The sequence below is a fragment of the Hakea prostrata genome, chromosome 11 (genome assembly GCF_041222555.1).
Source record: "Hakea prostrata isolate BN-2017 chromosome 11, UWA_Hpros_2, whole genome shotgun sequence".
NCBI classification, from domain to species: Eukaryota; Viridiplantae; Streptophyta; class Magnoliopsida; order Proteales; family Proteaceae; genus Hakea; species Hakea prostrata.
The window spans coordinates 10,399,576-10,423,265 of NC_142610.1; the positions used below are offsets into that span (position 1 = coordinate 10,399,576).

Genomic DNA, 23,690 nt, shown 5'->3' on the forward strand with positions numbered 1-23,690 from the left:
TTCTTGTCTCATGAATGACTGTATTTTTTTTCCTTCTCAGGGATCTATATTTCATGCATGTGAACTTATCATTCTCTAGTGAAAGTTAGTGGTTGGAAAGGTGCCGATGCTGGTGCTAGAGTTGAAGAGAGAGAAGACAGAGTTAGGCTTGACTGAGATGGAGAAAGCAGAGGAAGAGACTCAATGAAGATAACTTGATTGACATAGAAGAGGAAGGGGGGACTAGGGTTACGTGGGCACAAGAGTAAACTAACTCAAGCGTTGGAGGTGAGTGACCCATAGGATTCATATAGGATCGATGTACATGGTCTCTAAAGAGAAACATTGAGCCTCTAGTACTTGGATAAAAATTCAAGAAATTCAGAACAAATACAAAGAATATTGAATTTTCATATGTCATATTTCATCTTTAAATATTCTTACAAAATTTTTTTATCTTTAAATATACTATATTTTTTTCAAACTAAAAGTAAACATTATTTTTTAACAGAAATCATTCATTCGATTAACAATTATCCGAATCTAAATCATATTTGGCAGATTTCAACAATCCAAGTATAATTTTTGCTAACTGAACTAACCCTTTGAACTTCTTTTTGGGTGGAAAACAACCCTTATTCATGTAGGAAATTTATCAGAGGTAAGAAATGGATGGTTCATTTTTTTATAGATGTGTGACAAGTGTTCCAACATCACATCAAATGGTAAAAATTCATTTACAGGTCACATCAATGGATTTCTACCATTTGATGTGATGCTGGGACACTTGTCACCAACTTGCAAGGAAATGGATGGTCTATTTCTGACAAGGAAGACTTGATAAATTTCCGACCAGGACCGGGGAGAGTGTTGCCAGACCTTTTTCTTATGACAAGTGTTCTAATATTACATCAAATGGTAGAAATCTATTTACAGGTCACATCAATCACTCGTAAATGAATTTTCACAATTTGATGGGATGTTGGGACACTTGTCACCAACTTACAAGTGAATGGATGGTCTATTTCTGACAAGAAAATGGACCTAATAAATTTCCGCCATAGGGAGAGTGTTTGCCAACCTTTTTCTTATTTTAAAATCACAACGGTTCCTCCACCATATCACAGGTGTCGCCTAATTAATACAAAATGAGGGTACACGTAGATGTAGTGGCAGTGTGGAGCTGTCGATCCGTACGGATCTCTCTATCGCTTCTGTTAGTCGAGCAATTTCTAATGGAGCAGTTGCAGTTGCTTAGGGTTTCACTTGGCAATGATCGCATTATAATGAATTTCTAGTCTATTATCATCGCTTCCTTCATCTTCAATCTCTGTTACTTCTTGTGGTATTGTTCAAATCATGATTGCTCGAGTGATAGTTTTTCCAATCAAAGGAAGGAACTGGTGTTTTAGCAGATCAGTCAATCCTTCAGTTGTTACTACCGATTCAGGATCCCATTCTGCAAAAGCTCCTACTTTGGTAGGTCTTTGGAAGAAGATCTCCTCTAATGGGAAACCGATGAATGAGAATGCCGAACTCGTTGTTGACTTCATCTCTGATAAGGTTAGTTTTCCACATTGACTACTAGTTTGTTGGGAGCCACAAATGAGGGTTTTCCGTTTCAACTAGTAATGTGAATTGGGTTTGCATTTTCAGATGAATCGAGCTTGGCTCGGTTTGGAGAGTGCTCCTGTTGGAAGTTTTAAAAATAGGATACATGGGTAAACTTTTGTATTGTCTATTATTTCGAATTTGACTTGGTAAAGGTTCCACTTTGCTGATATTATTTGTGTTCCTATGTAGTTTGGGACTGCGTCTTTTATCTGGTGTTAAACCTTCTGAGTATCTGTTGAAATCTATTTCTAAGGATGATACGAAGGTCGAAATTATCTACCCGAAGAGGTTTGTTTCGGTCACACTTGCTTAGTGCACGGTATTTTACTTTAGGTACTTGCTGTCTCAATACCCTGGTAAGCTACTCATGGATGTCCTTCATGTAAACTGGTATTTGAGAATGTCTGGCCAGGTTATTTTAGCAGGCGCAGGCTTGTGGAATATAATATACCGGTGATTTAGTCATCGGTGCTTTACTCCCCTTTTATATGTTGCAACTTGGTATGTGGTTGCATAGAATTGATCATAGTTTGTGATTTTCAGAAACTTTGAATTGTAAGGTTTAATTAGTTATGTCTTTTTGTTTTCCTCCCATTTTATAGAATCTTGATCAACTTTGGTTCGAAGCATTTAGAAATTTTCTGGGAGTACTTTGCAGCTGGATTGCAATTCAACTTGCTAGTTGATATTGGCATTTGGTAAAATGATTACTGAAAATGAAAATATACCTATGTATGTCTACTTGACTTTCACAAAACGTCATCCAAGTACAATTTCTTCTGATGTAGAATTTCCCATTTGTGGATTTTCCTGTGAGGAGAAGGTTGAAAGGAAGAAGAAAGGGGGCGACCGGGGAGGGGGGTGTGGAGGGGAAGGAAGCAAGAAAAATGCCTGACCTCTGTTCTGTTTCTTCTGAAGTTTTCTTTTGTTGACTACAGCCCCTTACTTGCATATTGAGGACAACTTTCTTGAAAAATTGCAGCTTAAATCCACGTATGGTACGCCGAAGATTAAGACATATTGCAATGAGGTAACTATTTTGCTTCCGCATGAATTTTTAGTATATTGAGGTTCATAAGCTTGGTCTTTTGGGTGTGAATGGTAATTCAGTTTTTTTAATTAAAAAGTCTCACTTCATCCTTTAATACATGTTAGGGTTCCAGTAATAGGATCCTTGCATATTTGATGTGATCTAGGGTAGATAAGATGGGCTTTAATAGAACATAAATGCCCACAAGACAAAAAACACAATAATCCATGTTAAAAAAAATCAAAAGGCAGAAGATAGATGGTGTTTCATTATCTAACACTTGGATGGAGTTGAAACAAAGTTTTGATGGAACCAGAAGGGCCAACTGCCGGAGAGGCTCCAAGAGCCGAAAGAAAATAGTGGGGCTGCTGGCCCAGCCCTTGTGGTCCTATAGGAAGGCCGAACCACATGGGGCACGATTTGGTTATTTTGCCACCCCATTGGAGTCCTATTGGGTCCTATTAGATGACACATAATTTTAGGGTCCCAGTACTACTTTTATTTTTGTGTGAGTCAGTGTATGATTATGTACAAAGGAGTCCTTCAGGAAAGGTCTAGTTGGAATCCCATCTTAAATTGGATTCCTTCCTTTAATTTTATTTTTGTGTTTGAGGCTGAGTGTATGATTATGTTACCAAACAGGATCCTTGGGCAACTTCCTTCATTGTAGAGGCTATAACTAAAGCGATTCACATGTAAACAAGGCAGTTGATGATTAATAAAATTTGATTGAAGGGATATTTGAAGAATGTTGGAGGCTTTCCAGCATCCCCCTGTGAATTGTCATTCATTCCCCTCTACAGCGCGTATTAAACCTGACCCCCACCCCTGCCTTCCCTCTCCCCCCTACCCCACACCCCCCTCCCTCTCTCCTTGTGGCACCCCCATCCCAATCCGTATTTTCTTCTTAACTTCTAAACCCCTCCCTCAAAACCCTTTTTTCTTTTAGGACCGGCACCTCATCCCTTCCCTCATACTCGACTTCCACCCCCACTCACCGCTATTCCCTCACCCAAACCCTATATTCTGCAATTTATTTTTTAATACAAACCCTAACAACCCTAGACCTTCTCGTCCCTATATCTCTCAGACGTCACACCTGAATCCAATTCTCTTTCCTCCTCCACCTTCAGCCCTAGCCACCCTCTAGAAACCCTATTAGAAAACCTTAATTTTGCAATCCTAGTTTGGGAATTAAATCTGAAAATTAAGTTCTTTCAAATCAGATTTAACTCTCTTCCTGCCTAACCCTATTTCAACCTGGCTGAATTCTATTCTTCTCCCCCATCAACCCTAAATCACCCCTAGACCTTTACAGACTCTAGCTGCAGGGTATAGGAATCTCATCCCTATAGCTGCAGTGTATAATCAACCCTAATTTGCTGCTGTTCACCCATGAGTTGTCCTGAGAAGTCATAATTGCAGGGGTTAAGAACCCTAATTTATTGCTGGATTGAATCTAAGTGGTCCTGAAGACTGGTCCAGTGGTCCTTAATCTGGGGGATACATCAGGTTGAGCAGACTTCCAAATCTCTTTTGCAGGTTCAAGGTTTGAAGTATCAAGCATTGTGTCAGAATGGTGATTATAATAGATATTATACTGGAGTGTATCAGAGAGATGAAAGATATAGGAAAGAAATTCATGTAGCCTCAATTGAATGAGATCTAATTAACCAAGATTTTGTTGAGACCAACCTAAGCAATCCAAGAAAAGGGCTTCTTGAATTTGTGGTTGTGAGGTGTAAGGGTGAAAATAGGTAGACTTCCAAATGGGGTTCCTCATAGAGGGAAGAAGAAAGATATGCTGATTATTATACAAAAAATGCCCGCCTTTGCTAGCCAAAGTTATTGTCTTTACGGTCCTCAGGTTAGAATGGTGTTCATAGCCCTTGGTAAGGTACTTATGAGGTGTATGCTAAAAAGATTCTTTGTGAAATCAATCAAGGATCCTTCATTGGTTGTAAATTCTTACCCATGCATGCCACCTTATCCTTCACAATTCAAGACAAGATTCCTCTGTAGGTGTCTAGCTGCCAGCACTCCATCCTCCTCCTCCTATCATTTTTATTAGTTTTATTGTGTTTTCTTGAATTTTCAAACTTCTTAAAACCCCTAAAACAAGAAACTTCATATCTTTAAATTTAGCCATTCTAACCCAAACAAAAATGGAGGATCCTATCCTTATATCATTATCCCTACTTGTATGTAACCCCCAAGTTTCAGCCCAATTAGACATCTGGAGCCCTAAAAACCAGTAAGATTCTTGAATTTTTATGCCTCCTAAAATCCTAAAAACTAGAAACTAGAGCTAGCCCAAATTACCTATGGGACTTCACCAAATTTGCAGGATCAACCCCCTAAGTTGTTATTAGGAGGCCTGTAAATGCCCCTGTACAAAGAAGCAATTTAATTCAGATTGAAGGAATTAGAATGGTGGGAAAGGATATGCATACCTTAGGCCTCTTATCTAGTATGGTCTCAAACAAAACCGATTGGAATCCATGTAGTTGGCCCCATTTAGTAAGTCTTGCAATTGACTTGTTGGCATGGTTGTCAAGGTGGCAAGGCGACCAAAGCGGTTGGGGCTCTATCTCGGCGATTAGGCTACAAAGTGGCGCCTAGGTGGCAATCTACCAAAGCGGATGGGTCAAATTTTTTCAATACAATTACTTTTAAACTACTTTTCAATACAACTATTTTTTATAATAAGCTATACAAACATTTGATAATCACATTCACCCAAAAAAATAGATCTCATTAGTCCGATCTCCAAGTCCTTGTCCATTTAATGATTCATTGATTCTTGATGTTGAATATGACTCATGCTTCACATTTTGTAGCCAACGGACTTGAGGGTCCCGATCATTTTGGGCCTTAGAGTTCCTTTGCAGTTTGGGCCTCGATTCCTAAATGACTAACTATTATATTTATATATGACTTTGTAGAATAAATTTTGATTTAAAAAATAAAATTAATAAAAAAATATAATGTACAAAATGTAAAAAAAGTGGTTGCTTTAGTGTCTAGGAGGCAATAAGGCGCACAAGGAGACAAAGTGGTAGCGCCTAGGCAAAGAAACGGAAAAAAACAACATGTCAATTAAGCGGTTCAAAACTGCCTTGCTGCCTAGGTGGACGCTTTGACAACAATGTTTGTTAGCATTACAAGGAAATAGTAACCACTGAAATAGTTGCTAGATATTTAGAAACTCGACTATAGATCCATATGGGCCCCAGTAAAGATCTTCTTGAATAGCATCACATGAATGGTATATGTGAACTGTAGCATATGAACAGTCTTCTTTCTTGAATTGCACCTTGTGAAAAGTTTGGAATCTGCAAAATATGTTAAGCTTGTTATTTATTTATTTTTATCTCTTTCTCTGTCTCTGTAATATTTCATTATATGTCATGACTTTGGAAGTGCAATTCACTGATGCCTTCAAGTTGTGACTTAGGTGAACTGCATTTAACTGAAAAGAGGTACTCCACTATCTGGTTTTCAGGGGAACTATAATTCATGGGAAATACTTCTATGGTTCCATTACATTGCTTCCATTCACCACTGCTTTCACTGTAAGTTCACCCAAAGGCTAGGGTAAAAAACATTTGATTAGCTGGTGAATTGTGTTTTAGCATTCTGTCTGAAATCATGTTTATCTGTCCTTCCTTTGAAATATTTTCCTTATAGATTCAGAGTGTTCATCTTCAGTACAGAATTTAGATTACCTATCTGAAATGATGATTTTATTTCTTATATTTTACCATTCTTACTTGATTTTTTCCCCTCGGTATTTTATGTAGGTTCTGCCTTTACCTAACATCCCATTCTTTTGGGTTCTGTTCCGTACATATTCTAACTGGAGAGCTCTGAAGGTGTGTACAAGGAAATATTTGTGTAAGCTTTTGTAATGTTTTGTGCTGAAGTCTATCATCATTGCATGTTGCCCCTCTATTTTTATGCTAAACTGAAAATCCTGTTATAAGAGGGATCCAAGCAAAGAGGGTGCAGTGTTGTACAGGTTACTTGAGTAGTTGTTTTCTAGAATTATTTAAGAGAGTCATTTATTTCTTCTCAGGCAGCTTATTCCATCTTTCCATTTACATGCAAAATGCAATGTCTTATAGGACCTTTGCCTAAGTCCTTCCACCTTTTAACTCTTTCTTAATCTCATATCTTGCTTAAGTCCTTCCACCTTGGCCACTTTGCCCTTTTCAAAGCATACAACAAGCAGTGTCTTATCGGACTTCACACCTAGTTCCCTGAGACTTTTGGCAAACTTTCTGAGACTCAATAAGTGTTATTCAGAAATGAACCATGCTCTATTTATCTATTATTTAACATGCTTGTAAGCCATTCTCTTTTTCCTCTCTTCTGGATATCTATTATTCAAATGGATATCCAGAAATAACATGCTTTTTCATGTTGAGTACTGTATGTGATCGAAGAAATTTCGTTCCATTTAAATTCAGCCATGTGGTTTAACTGCTTTTTTCCTGTGGGGTTGGAATTCCACTGATCATTTTTCCAATTAAATTTAGTTTATTTTGTGAGTTTAAGCCAATAACCTAGAGTCTTGTATGTGTGAGTTCCTGCTTTCTTAGCCATGATAATATGATCATCTTGGGCCTAAGCTGATGTACTTGGACCACAAGAAAACTTCAAGTGCGCATGACTTATTTATTTTTTAATAGAGATAGCCCTTGTCGGAATGAGCATCTGCTTCATTTAAAGGCTTGTCGTTAGTGAAATTATTTAAATTCTCCTATTAAAACAAAATATGTGGAAAAAGAGTTGTTGAAGGTTTTCATGCTCTTGAAAATAGCGGAAAATGGAAGTTTACCTTTAATGTCTAGGCTCTTTAAAACTTGTGAGCTTTAAACTGTGGATTTGAAGCAGGTGCAGTTGCCATCCAATTAGTTCCTGTAACTAAAAATACCTTATTCTCTTTCTATCATTTATGGAACTTATTGAGGTCATTAGTTTATTTTTGTCCCCCTCTAAATGATTTCAGGGAAGTGAAAGGCTTCTTCTACTAGTCTCAGATGGGTCAGCAACTGGGAATCCAGTCATAACAAATGGTGCTGCAGAGGAAGCCTCTGATGATGATTCTGATTGTGGAACACTCAGCGTGCTCAATCCATCATGGGTAAGGATCTTTCACTTGTAATTTATCCAAGAAACTTTAACTCATCAAGATGGGAGACTTTCACAAGGAATTAAACCCTTGTCTATCCCCCACCTTCATTTTTCTTTTTCTTGCTAGGATCCTCAAATTTTTTTCTCATGTTTTTATTCTTGTATATAACTTCATTGGGGTTTGGAGAAAGAAGATGAAGAAGAATATTAGTTAAAGTGGTATTCCAAATAAATGAAGAATGTCAGGCTATTAGGTTTGCATAAATCTTTGGATAGGTAATGCAACTTTGTTCCAAGGCGCTGGTAGGTAGCTTTGGGCTACCAAAGTGAATAATTCCAAAGATAAAAGAGCAGCAACAATTCTGTTTATTCTTTTTTTGGTTGGCCAAAATTTCTGTTCATTCTGAAATAGATTGGACCCTTTTGGGTTGGTTCAACAGGAATGGGGCCAAATGGAAAATAAAATTGAACAAAAGGACTAAATGGGAGCTTTAAAATTAAACTGTGCTGAAGCTTATGAAATTCTAAAGGTAGTGGTTTTGTGTAAAATTGATGAAAGCTGTACTATGTAATTTCAAGAAAAACCTATCCATCTTAAACATTGTGATGAGAAGACCATTGCTGGCTGGATTGCAGATGGAAGAGCCCTTTCAATTAAAGTCCAAACAACCTGAGGGTTGCGTATTTCACACAAGCAATAAGATAAAACATAATTGCTGAAACTGTACCTGGTTGTACTCTGGCTGTCTGATGTAGCCTTACATTAGAGAGGTTCAACTAAGTACCAATAACAGGACCTCTCAAAGAACCATCTCAAATGGTTATAGTTAGATTTGGATTCATGTTAATCAGTGATGGTAAAAGTTTGAAAGATTGCTTGTGGGATAGGATAGTTAAGATGCTTCTCAGTTGGAAGAAGGATCATTATTGATTTCTGGAGTGTTGGATGGAGATGAAAGCGAAACTTATGAAGAGCTTAGGTATGGTACATGGGGATGATCCTAAAGTTTGGGAGAATTCTATTGGTTAGATTGGTATAGATCAAAGTTTGAACTCTGGATCTCTTGGAGAGTCCAAAAATTCAAGATAAGGGGAAAACCTTGGCTTGGATGGTAATTTGATCTGGAGTTTACGGAATGGTTTGCCTAGGCATTGGGATAGATTTCCAATGGATTCTAATAGTTAATTGACTTAGTTTGGATTGGAGATGGGCTAGGGTTCAGGAAAATCAAAAATAGAAAAACAGAATTTGGGGTTTTTGTAATTTACAGGATTACAGGAACTGCATAACTTCAGGTCAGAACCTACTGCTGTTGAAGAACAGCCACTGACAGCAGTAATAACTTCACCGTTCCCAATGGAATTACACCTTCAAATTAAATAAAACAAATAATAAACTAATTAAAAATTAGAAAAACCTAAGCTATGGTCATGATTTTGTGGTGCTAGTGTAGGGATTCTTCCATACACCTGAGGTTGTTTTGGATTTGTGATGGCCGTGAGGCCTTCAGATTTGTGCCATGTAATTCCAATTAGATCTGACAGTGTATATAAAATGGGGAGCTTAAGTGTAAATATAAGTTTTTTATTTTTACTTTTCTTTTTCAAATTTACCAATAAATAATTTTAAAAAGAGTTTTTTGCAAGGCTTCCACTTAAGTGGGCCTATAATTCCTGACTACCAACTTAAGTGGCCTAAATTGCACGGCACCCAGTTTGCACTTTTTTGTAAAATTGCTAGTTACCCACGATTAATTTTTTCTATTAGTTTGAAACTAAAATGACCATTTTTCCTATAACATGTTGGTAAATATACTTTTTTTTGTCTTTTATATTTAAGGATTTTAAGTTTCTAAATTTACAAAAAGAAGCCCTTGTCGGCCTTCACCCATCTTCTTCCTATATTTCGCCGGAAACCCCACCACCGCTCCTCCCTGCTGGCAACCATTGCCCCTCCCTTGCCAGCAACCACCGCCCAATTGCAAAATTGCAACGAACTGGAGAAAAACTGAATGGCTCTCCAATCTCAGAGAGCATCATAAAAATCTCTTTGGTTTTTCGGCTTCTTCCATCTCGATCTTTGTTAACTATACTCAGTAAACAGAAATTTTAGTTTTTAGTTCACTGTCCTAGGGACTCTCCAGTCTCAACTCGTACTCAGCTATCGTGTTCAGTTAGGTCAATTTCTCTCTTTCTCAGACTCCTATTTTGTGTGAACTTTGAACAGTTATACCTTACATTCTTTCTCTCTACTTCTCTGGATTTATGATTTGGTATACGATGTGGATCTTTTGGCCCTAGAGTTGTTCAGTGACACCATTGTATTGACTCTTTGTATACCAGCTGCTTGATAAATTGTGGAAGACATTACATCCTTACATGTGTGTGTGTATGAATGACTAACTTCATTGTAATAGAAGCATAAGATTTTGCGTGTTTTATTATATGGATGGATTAATATCTTGTATTGTTCTTCTAGATTAATATGCCACTTCTGTGATATGGATTTCAGAAATCTCAATGATTGCAACAGTTTTTACTCTCTTTTCCAAAATTCATCTTCACAATCCCCGACCCCCTCATCTTTACAAGTTGAGATTGGAGAGGCCTTCTGTTTTTCTCCAATTTGTTGCAATTGGGCGGTGGTCACTGGCAGGGGAGGGGTTGTGGTGGGGTTTCTAGCTAGATATAGGAGGAAGATGGATAAAGGGAGTTAGGGGCTACTTGTGAATTTAGAAACTTAAAACCCTCAAATATGAAAGACAAAAATTACATTTATCAACACATTATGGGCAAAATGGTCATTTTTGTTTCAAACTAGCTGAAAAGTTAACCGTGGGTAACTTGCAATTTTGCAAAAAGTGCAAAGTGGGTGCCATGCAATTTAGCTCACTTAAGTGGGTGGTCAGGAATTATAAGCCCACTTAAGTGGTACTCTGCAAAAACACTCTTTACAAAAACACACAAAGATTCATCCTATCATGAGATTCATACCATGAACATAATCATTAGCAGCAAAGCCAAAACCATCTTTCAAGTTCAATGTTTAAAGTTTAAAAACCAAATTATAAAATACCCTACTTCCCAACATTAGTATGTTGTACATTAGTCAGTAGCAACATTTCATTTAGAATCTGTAGACGTTCAATGAAAAAAAAAATGCAAAAATGGTAATAAAGCAGTCACCTAGGCAGGTTAGGCATCTAAGGCTCTCAAGTTGATGCCTAATCGGCATACCAGCCTAGCACCTTTTGTGCAATTAGTTAACTGGTGAGCATCCAAATGCCATCTTGACTTGCTAAATTTGTAAAGAGAGAGATCCAGTGAAATTTTTCGACAGTTCTCTGACCTTGACCACCCTCACAACCCACTGATTAATGCTGATATTCAACACCTGGTATGTGCCATTAAGTGTTAAATTACTGTAAAGGGGAGGGTTGAGGAATAGCATGAAAAGCACAAGGAATAAAAATTTGTCATCCACAGATTGTAGGTAAGAAATAGGTGATTACTTGTTGAATTCTTAATGTTCATCTCTTTACCCAAATGTATTTTGAGAGTATTTTGTACCACATCATCTTCTTCATTTCCTCAGGCAATTTTATCTCACTCCATCGCCATCCCACAGGAATAAAATTGAGATTGCTTTTCCATTTATATTTAGGTTTTGCACCCGTCTGAGGAGCTTGACAGGCTTACTTGTGGCCAGGATCCCATGGACGGTCTTAGTAAGTGTGCTATTTCTGATATTTGCACGAAGTATAATTTAGATATTAATGAAGTTCTCAAGTACAGAAATTCAGTGTAGCTAATTGTTGCACATTTGCTTTGCTGTTGGAGACAATTAACAGTAAGGTTTCCAATGAAAGAAAAGTGTATTCATTTCTTTTTCACTGAAAATGCTGGGTTGCTTAATTCTGTGCCAAACCCTGAAAAATGAGGAGAGAAAATGCAGCCTGAGTAGTTGGAGGTATGTAATTTTTTTTTATTGAACTCGCAAATGGAAATCCTGTAGTAATAAACATTTATGGGTTGATCTTCTTTTTCCCCAAAGAGAGTCTACATAAAGTTCACCTCTTGGAGTTTACAGATTCATGTTGGAAAATTAAGGTAAGGAGAGTTAAACTAGAATGGTTTGCAAGAAGGATAAAGAAACCTACAGAATGGCTACATCAACATAGTTGACAGATCATCTGTATTTTCATATCTTTGGCACATGAAGTATTTTTGCAGCTGTATGAATCAGATTATTATTTTTGTTCTGAAAGTTGAGAAAGAAAGAAAGAAAGAAGAAGAAAGTTAACATGTAGCATGCCTGGAAACGCAAAGCAGGTATCAGCCAAATGGACAATTCTTTGGTTACAAACCCCCCCCCCCCCCCCAAAAAAAAAAAAAAAAAAGAAAAAAGGGAGAGAAATAAAAAAGGATAATTCTTTCCCTTTTTGGCAATGTTATCAGCCATGATTGCTGCAATTGCCATTAGAAATTTGATGAAGGATACAATCAACTACATTTTTAGAATCACATTCATTTGTTTGTGGTAATAATACCTCTCTACCTGCTAATTCAATGGTTCTTGCTCTTGTTAATTACTGGAAATTTTGCCAGAACACTAATACCAAACCCAGTGCTTGCCTTCGTCATAGGGAATGATACTCATGAAATAACCTAATCTTAGAATATGTTTCAGTGCTATAAAACCTTTAATACCATAGACAATGGTACTAGTTTTGAGCCTTTGCAGTTGACCAGGTTTAAATAGTTTTCACTCATTATCTAGAGGTACCGAAGATCAGTACATCTCATATTTGAAGCCCAAGTCCCAAATTTTCGTCTGGTTCTCAGTACAGGGTGATCTGACTTCTTGTAGTAGAAGCAGTTTGCTTAGTCTCAGTCATCATTAAATATAAAAGAATAACATGAAGGCTTTAACAGAAACAAGAAAAAGAGGAGGAAGGCTGCTATAGAAGATAAAGGAATTGGTTTTATCAAATGCATTTCATTCTATTCATAGGCGCATGTTGTTTTCTTTTTTTTTGCTTCAGTTTCTGTGTAGTTGTAGCCCCTCCTTGTAAGGGAGTTCCATTAAGTTCCTCCCCTCTCAACTCCCTTATTGATTGATCTGCAACTTCTATGTATGTGGTTCAGACCAATCATTTACTTTGAATATTAGTGGAAGTATGTAAAATTAAAAGGATATCTATACCATGGAATGATTGTTTAAGGTAGGTATCTTTTCTCAATACTTTGTAATAGTCAATTTGTTTCTACTTTGTTTTGTGATATTAAAATGCTTTCAAGGGCTGGTCTGTCAGGTTCAGCTTAACCCAAATAAATTCTCTTTGTGATGAATTTATATTAGGTTGTTTTGATAAACAAAATAAAGAAATGAAAGACTAGATTTCATTATTTTGTCAATTCAGTCAATAACTTGAGGTTCTCAATTCCTTGTTTCATATGGCTATAGACTAGTCAACCGTGTTAATTATATATATTTAAAAAAAAAAAAAAAACTTCAAACACTTATTAGCCTACCTTTGTTTTTCATTTACAAATTTTTATCGGCAATCAAATCAACTTCTCATAAAAAACTTCAAAAAAAGATAGAAATTAATTAATATATATGAAATTTATAACAAGCAAGTATTTTTCCTTATTAGTATTATTATTAATTGTTTAAAAATTTGGTTTTGGGGAAGGGTAAGTCATACTTAGTTATGGCATAGTTTTTTTTTTTTATGGAAATGAGGTTCATCCGGGCCAACTTGCGCGCACCACGACTACATCCTCAAGGCGTTTCTTAGTTATGGCATAGTTCATAAAAGTAGTATCTGCATCGTGGGAGTGTCTCGTATTGCAAAATTATCAAACGGTTGAGTTTTAGTCTTTGGTGATACTATTTATCCTAAAAAAAATAAATTTCTAATGATACTTGATGTTATTTCCATGCTACAGCACCTGAGAGAGGCCAAAACAATAGTCTTAAATCTGAAAAATAGAGATGGTGTATGAACCACAGAAGGGACAGAAATATTAACCCATTTTGATGACATTTTCTCCACAGTTGAGAAGGTACAGAAACTTATAATACAATATTAACCCATTTTAATGACATTTTCTCCACAGTGATTTCAAAATGCATTGAAGTTGTAAGAAAATTTGGAGGTCTTGGTTCCTTGAACAGAACCCCATTGCGTTGTGTAACTATAATCTGATCCTGAAGTGAACAGGGAGAGGGAGAAAGAGTAGCTATGGAGGGAGGTGTGGGGAAGAACTAAACAATTTCAACAAATAAAAGGCATTTTGACCAACAGATTGATAATTTGATATTTGAAGTCTTGAGTTAATAGTTTAAGTTTAAATGTCAATTATTTCAAAAGGTAGAGATAATAAATGTAATGTTGTGATCTTAATTTTTGTACCCAACTTTGAAGATAGATCTACTTCAACATATTTTAGTGAGCAATCCAAATCACTCGATTCGTGAGATTTATGATGAAAGTGGCTGAGCCCATCACTAATCTTGGCTTATGGTGGGGGGGCGGGGGGGGGGGGGGTTGCAGAGGCTATGATCCAACCCGATAGAATTTAAATTTATAAATATGTACTATGTTCTCATGTTTGAATATTGTGAGATTTGGGATTTTCACCTTATTAGAGTTTTGGATAAGAGTTTTATAATATTGTTCGGACAATTGGTTGAGAGATGTTTATTGTAATATCTTTTTACATAATAAAATTTATTCTTTGCTCATAGATTTAGTAGTATATTGCGTTGGCGTGTGAATCATGTTATATATATAGTTAAAGACAATCACACATATAGTCATACAGCTCATTATAGTTTGTATATCCTACCGTAGCATTTAGCACTAGATTAGTTATCCTAGTATGAAGCTGTGAGGTTGGAAATTCTTCAAAGGAAATATCCAAAGTTCTGGTAGCTATCTGCATCAAACTTTCAATTACAGAGAAGGGCCAAATTAGCTGAAAGGGTCTGGATAATAATTTTCTTAGTACTGGCTGATTACTCCAAACATGTTGTACTTCTAGTCCCAAAATCTTCGCAACTTTGAAACATTCTTGCAATCCAACTAGTGCAGCTTCCAAAACATCATTAGTATTAATCATACAAAAATTGATAGACTGTATATGTCCATCTACTGCAATCCCCATGCTCCATCTAGCCTCATTTACCCGTTTGTTATAAATCCCTGCACACATTAATACAACATTAGTATTTGGTGGAATAAAAGTGCATATTTGGCTATGTATTTCATCATGTTGTGTTTCATTATAGCAACCGTCTATTTGACATTCCCCTTGATTCCCATTCACTTGTGATTTTGGTTGAAGCAAACCCACCCAATACTTGATCCGATTGATAATCGAGATTGGATCAAGTTTTTTGTTTGAAAAGACAACACCATTTCGTTCCTGCCATATTAAATAGCAAGAAATGATGAAGACAGACACAATCCACGTGGCTCTTTTTTTATCCATTTGAGACTGAATTTTTTGAATACACATCCTTAAAACGGATGTATCTACCCAGTATTCAGTTCTTAAACCTGCAGGACCAGCCGTGTGGATTATTTTTGTCCAATTACATGAAATCAAAACATGCCAAATAGTTTCCCTTTCCCTCCCACAAGACACACAATCAGATTGGATGTTAGTCCATTGAGCAATTTTTGCTCGTACAAGGAACCCATGATTCAATGTACGCCAAAAGAATATGATGAATTTAGGGTGGATCGGTAATTTCCACATAAATTTCCACCACCTAGATTCCAAATTGTTCATTAAAGGTGATCTACTTTTTTTATTGCAACCAATGCTAATTTGACCGTAAAATCCCCCCTTGAATTCAATCTAGATACCCACCTATCATCATCATCAACTAAAATAGGTAATCGTGGATTGGGGATAGAGACATTAGTCAAATTAGTGATGTTAGAGAATACTTCCCTTTCACTCATTTGTGCATTGTTGATGATGCTTGCAAGCTTTTTGAAAGCATTTAAGTGGGCTTCTATCATGACCTTGGAAACTCAGAGAAATTGAAAGCATGAGTGACACCTACCATCATAACAAGATGTGGTTGCCTATGGAAAAAAAAAAATTATTTTGCTTCAGTGCTACGCATTTAATGCGACCACTAAATTCTTGACTTGCAAGTTTTTTCAAAATCATTTAAGTGGCTTCTATCACAATCTTGAAAAGAAGTTGAAAGCATTAGAGACACGAACCATCTCAACAATGACCAATTTCAGAAGAAATTAATGCAATACCACTAAATTCTCAAATGAGCTACGCAGTGACTTTGAATCTAATTAAAAGTGGAAGTCGTTCTTTTGAATTGGAATTGGACAAATTTTACATGGACCCAATGTCACATCACTTCGGCAAGAATACTATTATCAATATAGCAATTTATACTCTTCAACAGCTTAAGATTTCTTACATGGTTTCTACGTTGCATTCCAAAATTTTGATTCTCATGGCTCTTCAGAGTATTCTAGTTTTTATTCTGTTTTCTGTTGGAAGCTTACTGATGATTTTAGGAGGGAATAATGAGACAGATCAATTTGCTTTGTTGGAGTTCAAGAAACAAATTGATCTTGATCCATATGGAGCACTAAGTTCTTGGAACGATTCAATCAAATTTTGCAACTGGGATGGGGTCACATGCGGCCATCGTCATCAACAATGGGTTGTTAGCCTGAATTTAGAAGGCAAGGGCTTGGGAGGTAAGATATCTCCTTTCATAGGAAATTTTTCTTTCCTTCGTTTCCTCAACCTTGCAAACAATAGCTTTGATGGTGAAATCCCCCAAGAGATTGGTCATCTGATTCGACTAAAATATATTGTTTTGACGAACAATAGCCTCAAAGGAGAGCTTCTGGCCAGCTTGGCCAACTGCACTCATCTAAGAGAAATTTGGTTATCCCGTAACAATTTTGTGGGGATGATTCCGAGTGAACTCTTTGCCACTTTGTCAAAGCTAGAGATAATTTCTATTAATCGTAATGGCTTGATAGGAACCATACCAGCTTCTTTTGGGAACATGTCCTCTGTTCGTATTATCTCCTTGGGTTTTAATGGACTACAAGGGAGCATTCCAAAATCCCTTGGCCAACTAACAAACATATACTTTCTTGCACTTCATGAAAACAACTTAAGTGGTACGTTCCCCATCTCAATATATAATCTCTCATCTCTTGAAACGATTTCCATTGCACAAAACCAATTGCAAGGGAGTCTTCCCCAAGACATAGGCCTCTCTCTTCCAAATCTCATAAACCTAGCCATGGGAGGAAACCTTTTCTCAGGGGGTATTCCAAATTCCATTTCCAATATTTCTACACTTGAATCAATTGATCTAGGTGAGTGCAGTTTCATTGGCCCTATCCCTAACAACTTGGGTGATCTTCAAAATCTTCATTATTTGATTATAGTTGAAAATCAATGTGGAACAAGGGAAGGTGGTGATTTAGATATTTTAAATTCTTTGGTCAACTCTACGCATCTTGAGTTTTTGGAACTAGGAGGTAATGATTTTAGGGGTCCAATTCCCAACTTCAGAGCAAACCTCTCATCACAACTCTCAATACTCGGATTGGAAAGGAATCAAATATCCGGAACTATTCCTATGGGGATGGAGAATCTTATCTACTTAATTGGATTGGACATGAAGGAGAACTTTCTCGAAGGTAATATTCCATCTACTATTGGGAAACTTTTAAACCTTCAAAGACTACACTTGGGTGGAAATAGACTCTCAGGACAGATACCTTCTTCCATAGGCAACCTCACTCATTTGTATGATCTCCATTTAGATTCCAATAGCTTGAATGGAAATATCCCTTTTAGCATTGGAAATTGCCAACAACTCCAGTATTTAACCCTTCATGTAAACAACCTCCAAGGTCCAATACCTAAACAACTCTTTCTCATTTCCTCCCTATCAATTGGCCTTGACTTATCTTATAATTCTCTTGTCGGTTCCCTACCAATTGAAATTGGTAACATGAAGAGTCTTTCTGCATTGGTTATCTCAAACAACAAACTGTCTAAAGAAATCCCCTCCACCATTGGTGACTGTAATAGTTTGGAATATCTTGATATGGGGAATAATTTTCTTGAGGGAACCATTCCTAAGTCGTTGACTCTTTTGAAGGGACTTAGAGAGTTGGATCTCTCAAACAACAATTTAATCGGGCCAATCCCAAATGATATAGCAAAACTTTTGGCATTGCAGAGTTTGAATTTATCATTCAATAATCTTGAGGGAGAAGTACCAACAAAAGGAATCTTTGGAAATGCAAGTGCAATTGCTATGTATGGAAATGACAAGCTTTGTGGGGGAATCACAGAGTTACACATATCTGCATGCAAAAACCATGGATATACAAATAAAAAAAGATCCAATCTTTCTAGAGTAGTTCTGGAAATAGCTGGTGTGGTTCTTGGTATTATTTTGATATCCTCTTTTCTTACTCTCTATTGGATAAGAAGATCAAAAAGTAAACCTACATCTGCACCATCAAGTGGTAATCAATTCTTAAATATTTCTTACATTGAGCTATTTCAAGCTACTGGAGGATTTTCTTCAACTAATTTCATAGGTTTTGGTGGCTTTGGCTCGGTATATAAAGGGATTATCAACCAAGGTGAAACCACTGTTGCAATCAAGGTACTCAACCTTCAAAACTCAAAATCGTACAAGAGCTTTATAGCTGAATGTAAAGCACTAAGAAACATTCGACATCGAAATCTTGTTCGCATTTTAACTTGTTGTTCAAGTCTTGATTCAAAAGGAAAAGATTTCAAGGCTCTTGTTTATGAGTTCATGGCTAATGGAAGCCTAGATGAATGGCTGCATCCGCCGGTAGAGGCACACTATCGATCAAGGAATTTAAATATTCTTGAAAGATTGAACATTGCAATTGATGTTGCTTTTGCATTGGATTACCTTCATTACCACTCCTATATAACAATTGTTCATTGTGATCTAAAGCCAAGCAATATTCTATTTGACCATGACATGGTTGCGCATGTTAGTGATTTTGGTTTGGCGAAGCTACTTTTAGATCCCAAAGACAATTCATCTCAGGATCAAACTAGTACGACTGGATTAAGAGGATCTATTGGCTATCTTGCACGTGTAATAAATCTATGTTTTATTGGCGGGTACAGAACAGAGATCACGGATCAGAATCCGAGAATATACCCGTGGTGTAAAAACCAGACAGAAATTTCATTCACGAGGAAAAGGGAACGAGATTATGGGTAGGGGTGAAACCGAGATTTCAAAAAGCATACAATTGTACATTCACAAAACAGCGATCAAATAAATTTTTAGGATGAATTCCGATTTCATTCCACAACCAAACACTTAATTTTATAAATTATAACTCCATAGATTTGAAGTCTATAGATTTGAAATCTCGAGATATTTGAAATCTCCAGGCTCATGTAACCAAACCGGCCCTTAATCAATCCAATTTGATAAAATAGCTAATTTGGGTAATGTGATCACAATATATATATATATATCTATACCAATATGTGATCACAATTTCTATACCCAAACTATAGTTTTTTGTCCTATATATGAAATCTCTTATTGCCATACTAATAGCAAGAGGTTTGTAATTTCAGAATATGGCATGGGTGGAAGGGCAACTACATCAGGAGATGTGTATAGCTATGGGATTCTTTTACTAGAAATGTTCACAGGAAAAAGGCCAACAGATCAAATGTTTACTGGTGACTTGAACCTCCATGACTTTGCAAAGGCGACTTTACCTGGATGCATGATGCAAATTTTGGATCCCACACTCTTAGGCAGGGGAGAACATAGAGAAGAAATTGAAGAGGGTGTTGTCAATGAAATTGAAGGTCCTAGTCATATGACAGATAAATTGCATGATTGTGTGTCTTCAATAATTGAGATTGCATTACAATGCTCCATGGAGTCACCCAGAGAACGTATGCAAATGAACGATGTTGTGAAGGAACTGCATGTAATCAAGAATATTTTTCATGAAGCATGACTCAATCAATTCAAAAGAACTATACCTAACTAGAAGGTGAAGCTGAACTTTAAAATTTTATTTTTTGATGTTTAGAGTAATATAAGTAACACTGAATATTCTGTGGTCATGCAGCATATATGTGGATTTCTATGAGCAAGTTCAAGGACAATAATAAAAGGAGAAATTTTAAGTAATTGGCGGGGTCTTCTGCAAATGGCGACAATAACCAATTGTTGAAGAATTTCTATTTGTCTTTTGGTGAGTTTCTTTCATAGATAAATTTAAACTAAAATGTGTATTTATGTCTCTCCGGTTAGCTTCTACTTTCATTGGAATAAACATCCCAAGTTTCTTATGATTTACATTTTCTTGTTGATTATTATTATTACAACTTTTCTGTATTTTATTATGGAATTGTACTCGGTTCTTGATTTAACTGGTTAATCAATCTGGTTTTGCTGTAAGAAATCCATCGATTCTTGCTCAGGTATTGAATTAGTTATAAGAAGAGGGGTCTTGGAGAAGAATGAAGCCCTCATATGTCACCATCTTCTTCCTATGTACTAGTCATGACAATCTTCATGTAAGGAAGATTTGGATGTGCTGAAGAGACGTCTCATCTCAACCTAAAGTAAAGGGAAAACATCAACTTCAAGCTCAAATGCATTGTAGGAATTGCAGACCATTAGAACTTAGATTCTTTTCTTTTGAAGGAATATTTCTTTTTAAATGATAGAATTTGTTCAAGTTTGACCTGGATAATATGCAATGTAAAATGAATTATATAAATCATTTTAGGTAATTTATATTTTTGAATAAACATGTATTATGTGCATTAATTGCACGTTTAACCTTATTAGTATCTATGTACATATATATAATGAATGCTACAAATGAGCAAAAATGTATTATTGAATATTGTCAAGAAATCTTGCTGAAACTAGAACTTAGTGCTCCATAACAATCAAGATCAAGTTATTTCTTAAACTCCAACAATGCAAATGGATCTCTCTTATTCTACTCTTACAGTAAGCTCCAACGGAAAAAAAGAGAATGAAAACTAAGAATACTCTAAATAGCCATCATAATCAAATTTTGGATGCAAATGTAGGAACCATGCAAGAAATCTTGAGTTTTTTTTATCAACAACTAAGAAGAGTTCCTGAGCTGTAGAAGGGTATAAATTACTCTATATTAATAATAGTACTAATATACCAAGTGATCTGACCTATAGCAATCCATTAAATTCGGTAGAGAAGAGGGAAAACAGCAAGGGTGGCTTCCTCGATCCTCCTGGCATGAGGGAATGTATTTGTTTAACCTCCATGAGAGAAGTCTTCGGTTTCCTTCCCTGTTTTAGATTTAAATTGGGTTTCCTTTCTTGTTTTAGATTTAAATTCGATGGATCCACGGTTTTAGAAGATCCATTTTCTCAGTAAAGAGGTTTTGGGTTCGACCCTTGCAAAGGCATTTCATTTCCCGTATTAAAAAAGCATACACAAAAAAAAAAAAAAATCATCAAAAGGAGTTAGTAGGGCTTATTTGGAATTTAGCAGTCTCCTGATGCAAAATCCCTATTAGCTTCTCCAAGGAGCTGACGATCTCCCTTAGCTATGATAAGTGTATGGTTTGATTATCACACTGTCAGTAGAGAAGAGGGAAAACAGCAAGGGTGGCTTCCTTGATCCTCCTGGCATGAGGGAATGTATTTGCTTAACCACCATGAGAGAAGTCTTTAGTTTCCTTCCCTGTTTTAGATTTATATCGGGTTTCCTTTCTTGTTTTAGATTTAAATTCGATGGATCCACCGTTTTAGAAGATCCATACATCTCAGTAGAGAGGTTTTGGGTTCGACCCATGCAGAGGCATTTCATTTCCTGTATTAAAAAAGCATACAAAAAAATCAAAAAAAATCTAAAGGAGTTAGTAGGGCTTATTTGGAATTTAGTAGTCTCTTGATGCAAAAACCCTATTAGCTTCTCCAAGGAGCTGACGATCTCCCTCAATCTGACACTAGTTTGGTTATGACACTGTCATGTAACCTCTATTTGTCAACAGAGATTTTTTCTGAATTCCGTGTTCTATAAAAAGAAACATTCTTGTTTTTTTTCATCTTCTAGAGCACCAAGCATCAAGAAAGATATTTCATCTACATAAGACATTTTTTTCCTTCTTTCCTTTGGCACTAAGGTTCATTTCGGACAGTTTATGTACGCCTAGACTGTATCCTCAAAGGTAGTTTTATATATAATTTAGATACATTGAATTTCGACCCTTGACCTAAGGAGATTCAAATTCTTAATCTCATAATATGAGGCTTTGGTCTTTACTAATTAAACCAACTCCTTTAAGTTCATATAAAAATCTTTTTACTCCATGGTGAATAATCAAATTTATTGATCTTGTTAAAAGACAACGTATCATCATCAAAAAGAGTACTAAACAACCATTAAGCGATGAAGACTAAGAGAAAAACAAATATTCCATCTTACAGTGTGGGTGCTATAGTAATCTAAATCTTGGAAGGGATAAGCATTTGCAACCTTATCCCCATTTCAGTCTGTTTTCATAACCCACAAGTGGGTGAAGACGTAGTAGTATATTGTGTTGGTGTGTGAATTACATTAGATCTCTGTTGTCTTATAATTTATTTCTAATTTTATTTGCAATTTCTTAATGTTCATTCTAATGATGTACATAGTTTCAAAAATTTAACAAATAAAAATATAATCACAGCTTAGATATATGCAATCAAGAGGTGGTGGTTGCCCAGGAATAGAATTGAAAAAAAAAAAAAAAAAATCCTTGATAGACCTGCCTATGATTTTCTTCTTGCAAGCTTTTTCAAAAGCATTAAGCGGTTTTCTATCGAAATTAAACCTTGGAAACTTATAGAAATTGAAAGCATGAGAGACGCCTACCATCTCAACAAGATGTGGTTGCCTATGAAAAAAAATGAAAATACGACGAGTACTTCTTGACTTAAATCACAAAAGCATTTAAGTGGGCTTCAATTACAATCTCTGAAAACTTAAATAGAAGTTGAAAGCATTAGAGACACGAACCATCTCAACAACGACCAATTTCAGAAGAAATTATTGCATATCACTAAATTCACAAATGAGACGTAAGGGATGAGGTAACCTCCATAGCTACTTAGTGACTTTGAATCTATAATTAAAAGTGGAAGTCGTTCTTTTGAATTGGACAAATTTTACATGGACTCAACACTACAAGAAAATTAATGTGTTATTATTGGTGACTCTTTTATAGTGCTACTTAGCCACTAATTTCAAATTTTTTTTTTTGTAGTGCAAGGTCACATCACTTCTGCAAGAATACTATTATCAATTGAGTAATTATACTCTTCAACAGCTTAAGATTTCTTACATGGTTTCTACGTTTGCATTCCAAAATTTTGTGTTTCATTATAGCAACCGTCTATTTGACATTCCCCTTGATTCCCATTCACCTGTGATTTTGGTTGAAACAAACCCACCAAATATTTGATCTGAGTGATAATCGAGATTGGATCAAGTTTTTTGTTTGAAAAGACAACACCATTTCATTCCTGCCATATTAAATAGCAGGAAATGATGAAGACATACACAATCCACGTGGCTCTTTTTTTATCCATTTGAGACTGAATTTTTTGACACATCCTTAAAACTGATGTATCTACCCAGTATTCAGTTCTTAAACCTGCAGGACTAGCCGCGTGGATTATTTTTGTCCAATCACATGAAATCAAAACATGCCAAATAGTTTCCCTTTCCCTCCCACAAGACTCACAATCAGATTGGATGTTAGTCCATTGAGCAATTTTTGCTCATACAGGTAACCCATGATTCAATGTACGCCAAAAGAATATGATGAATTTAGGG

At 36.1% G+C, this 23,690-nt stretch overlaps 2 protein-coding genes across 2 annotated transcripts; both read left to right on the top strand.

Moving 5' to 3' along the window:
- The first annotated feature begins 1,162 nt into the window (after window positions 1–1,162).
- On the top strand, window positions 1,163–12,071 carry LOC149000037 (K+-H+ exchange-like protein). Its single transcript, XM_089140273.1, has 8 exons — window positions 1,163–1,542; window positions 1,636–1,700; window positions 1,783–1,881; window positions 2,576–2,623; window positions 6,129–6,198; window positions 6,427–6,498; window positions 7,638–7,772; window positions 11,427–12,071. Exons 1-8 carry the CDS (start codon window positions 1,339–1,341, stop codon window positions 11,568–11,570), a joined length of 837 nt encoding a protein of 278 aa, XP_088996399.1. The 5' UTR covers window positions 1,163–1,338; the 3' UTR covers window positions 11,571–12,071.
- Window positions 12,072–16,229: 4,158 nt separating this feature from the next.
- LOC149000038 (uncharacterized) lies at window positions 16,230–20,422 on the top strand. Its single transcript, XM_089140454.1, has 3 exons — window positions 16,230–18,930; window positions 19,427–19,860; window positions 19,939–20,422. The coding sequence occupies exons 1-2, from the start codon at window positions 16,230–16,232 to the stop codon at window positions 19,822–19,824; spliced, it is 3,099 nt and encodes a 1,032-aa protein (XP_088996580.1). The 3' UTR covers window positions 19,825–19,860; window positions 19,939–20,422.
- Window positions 20,423–23,690: the final 3,268 nt, after the last annotated feature.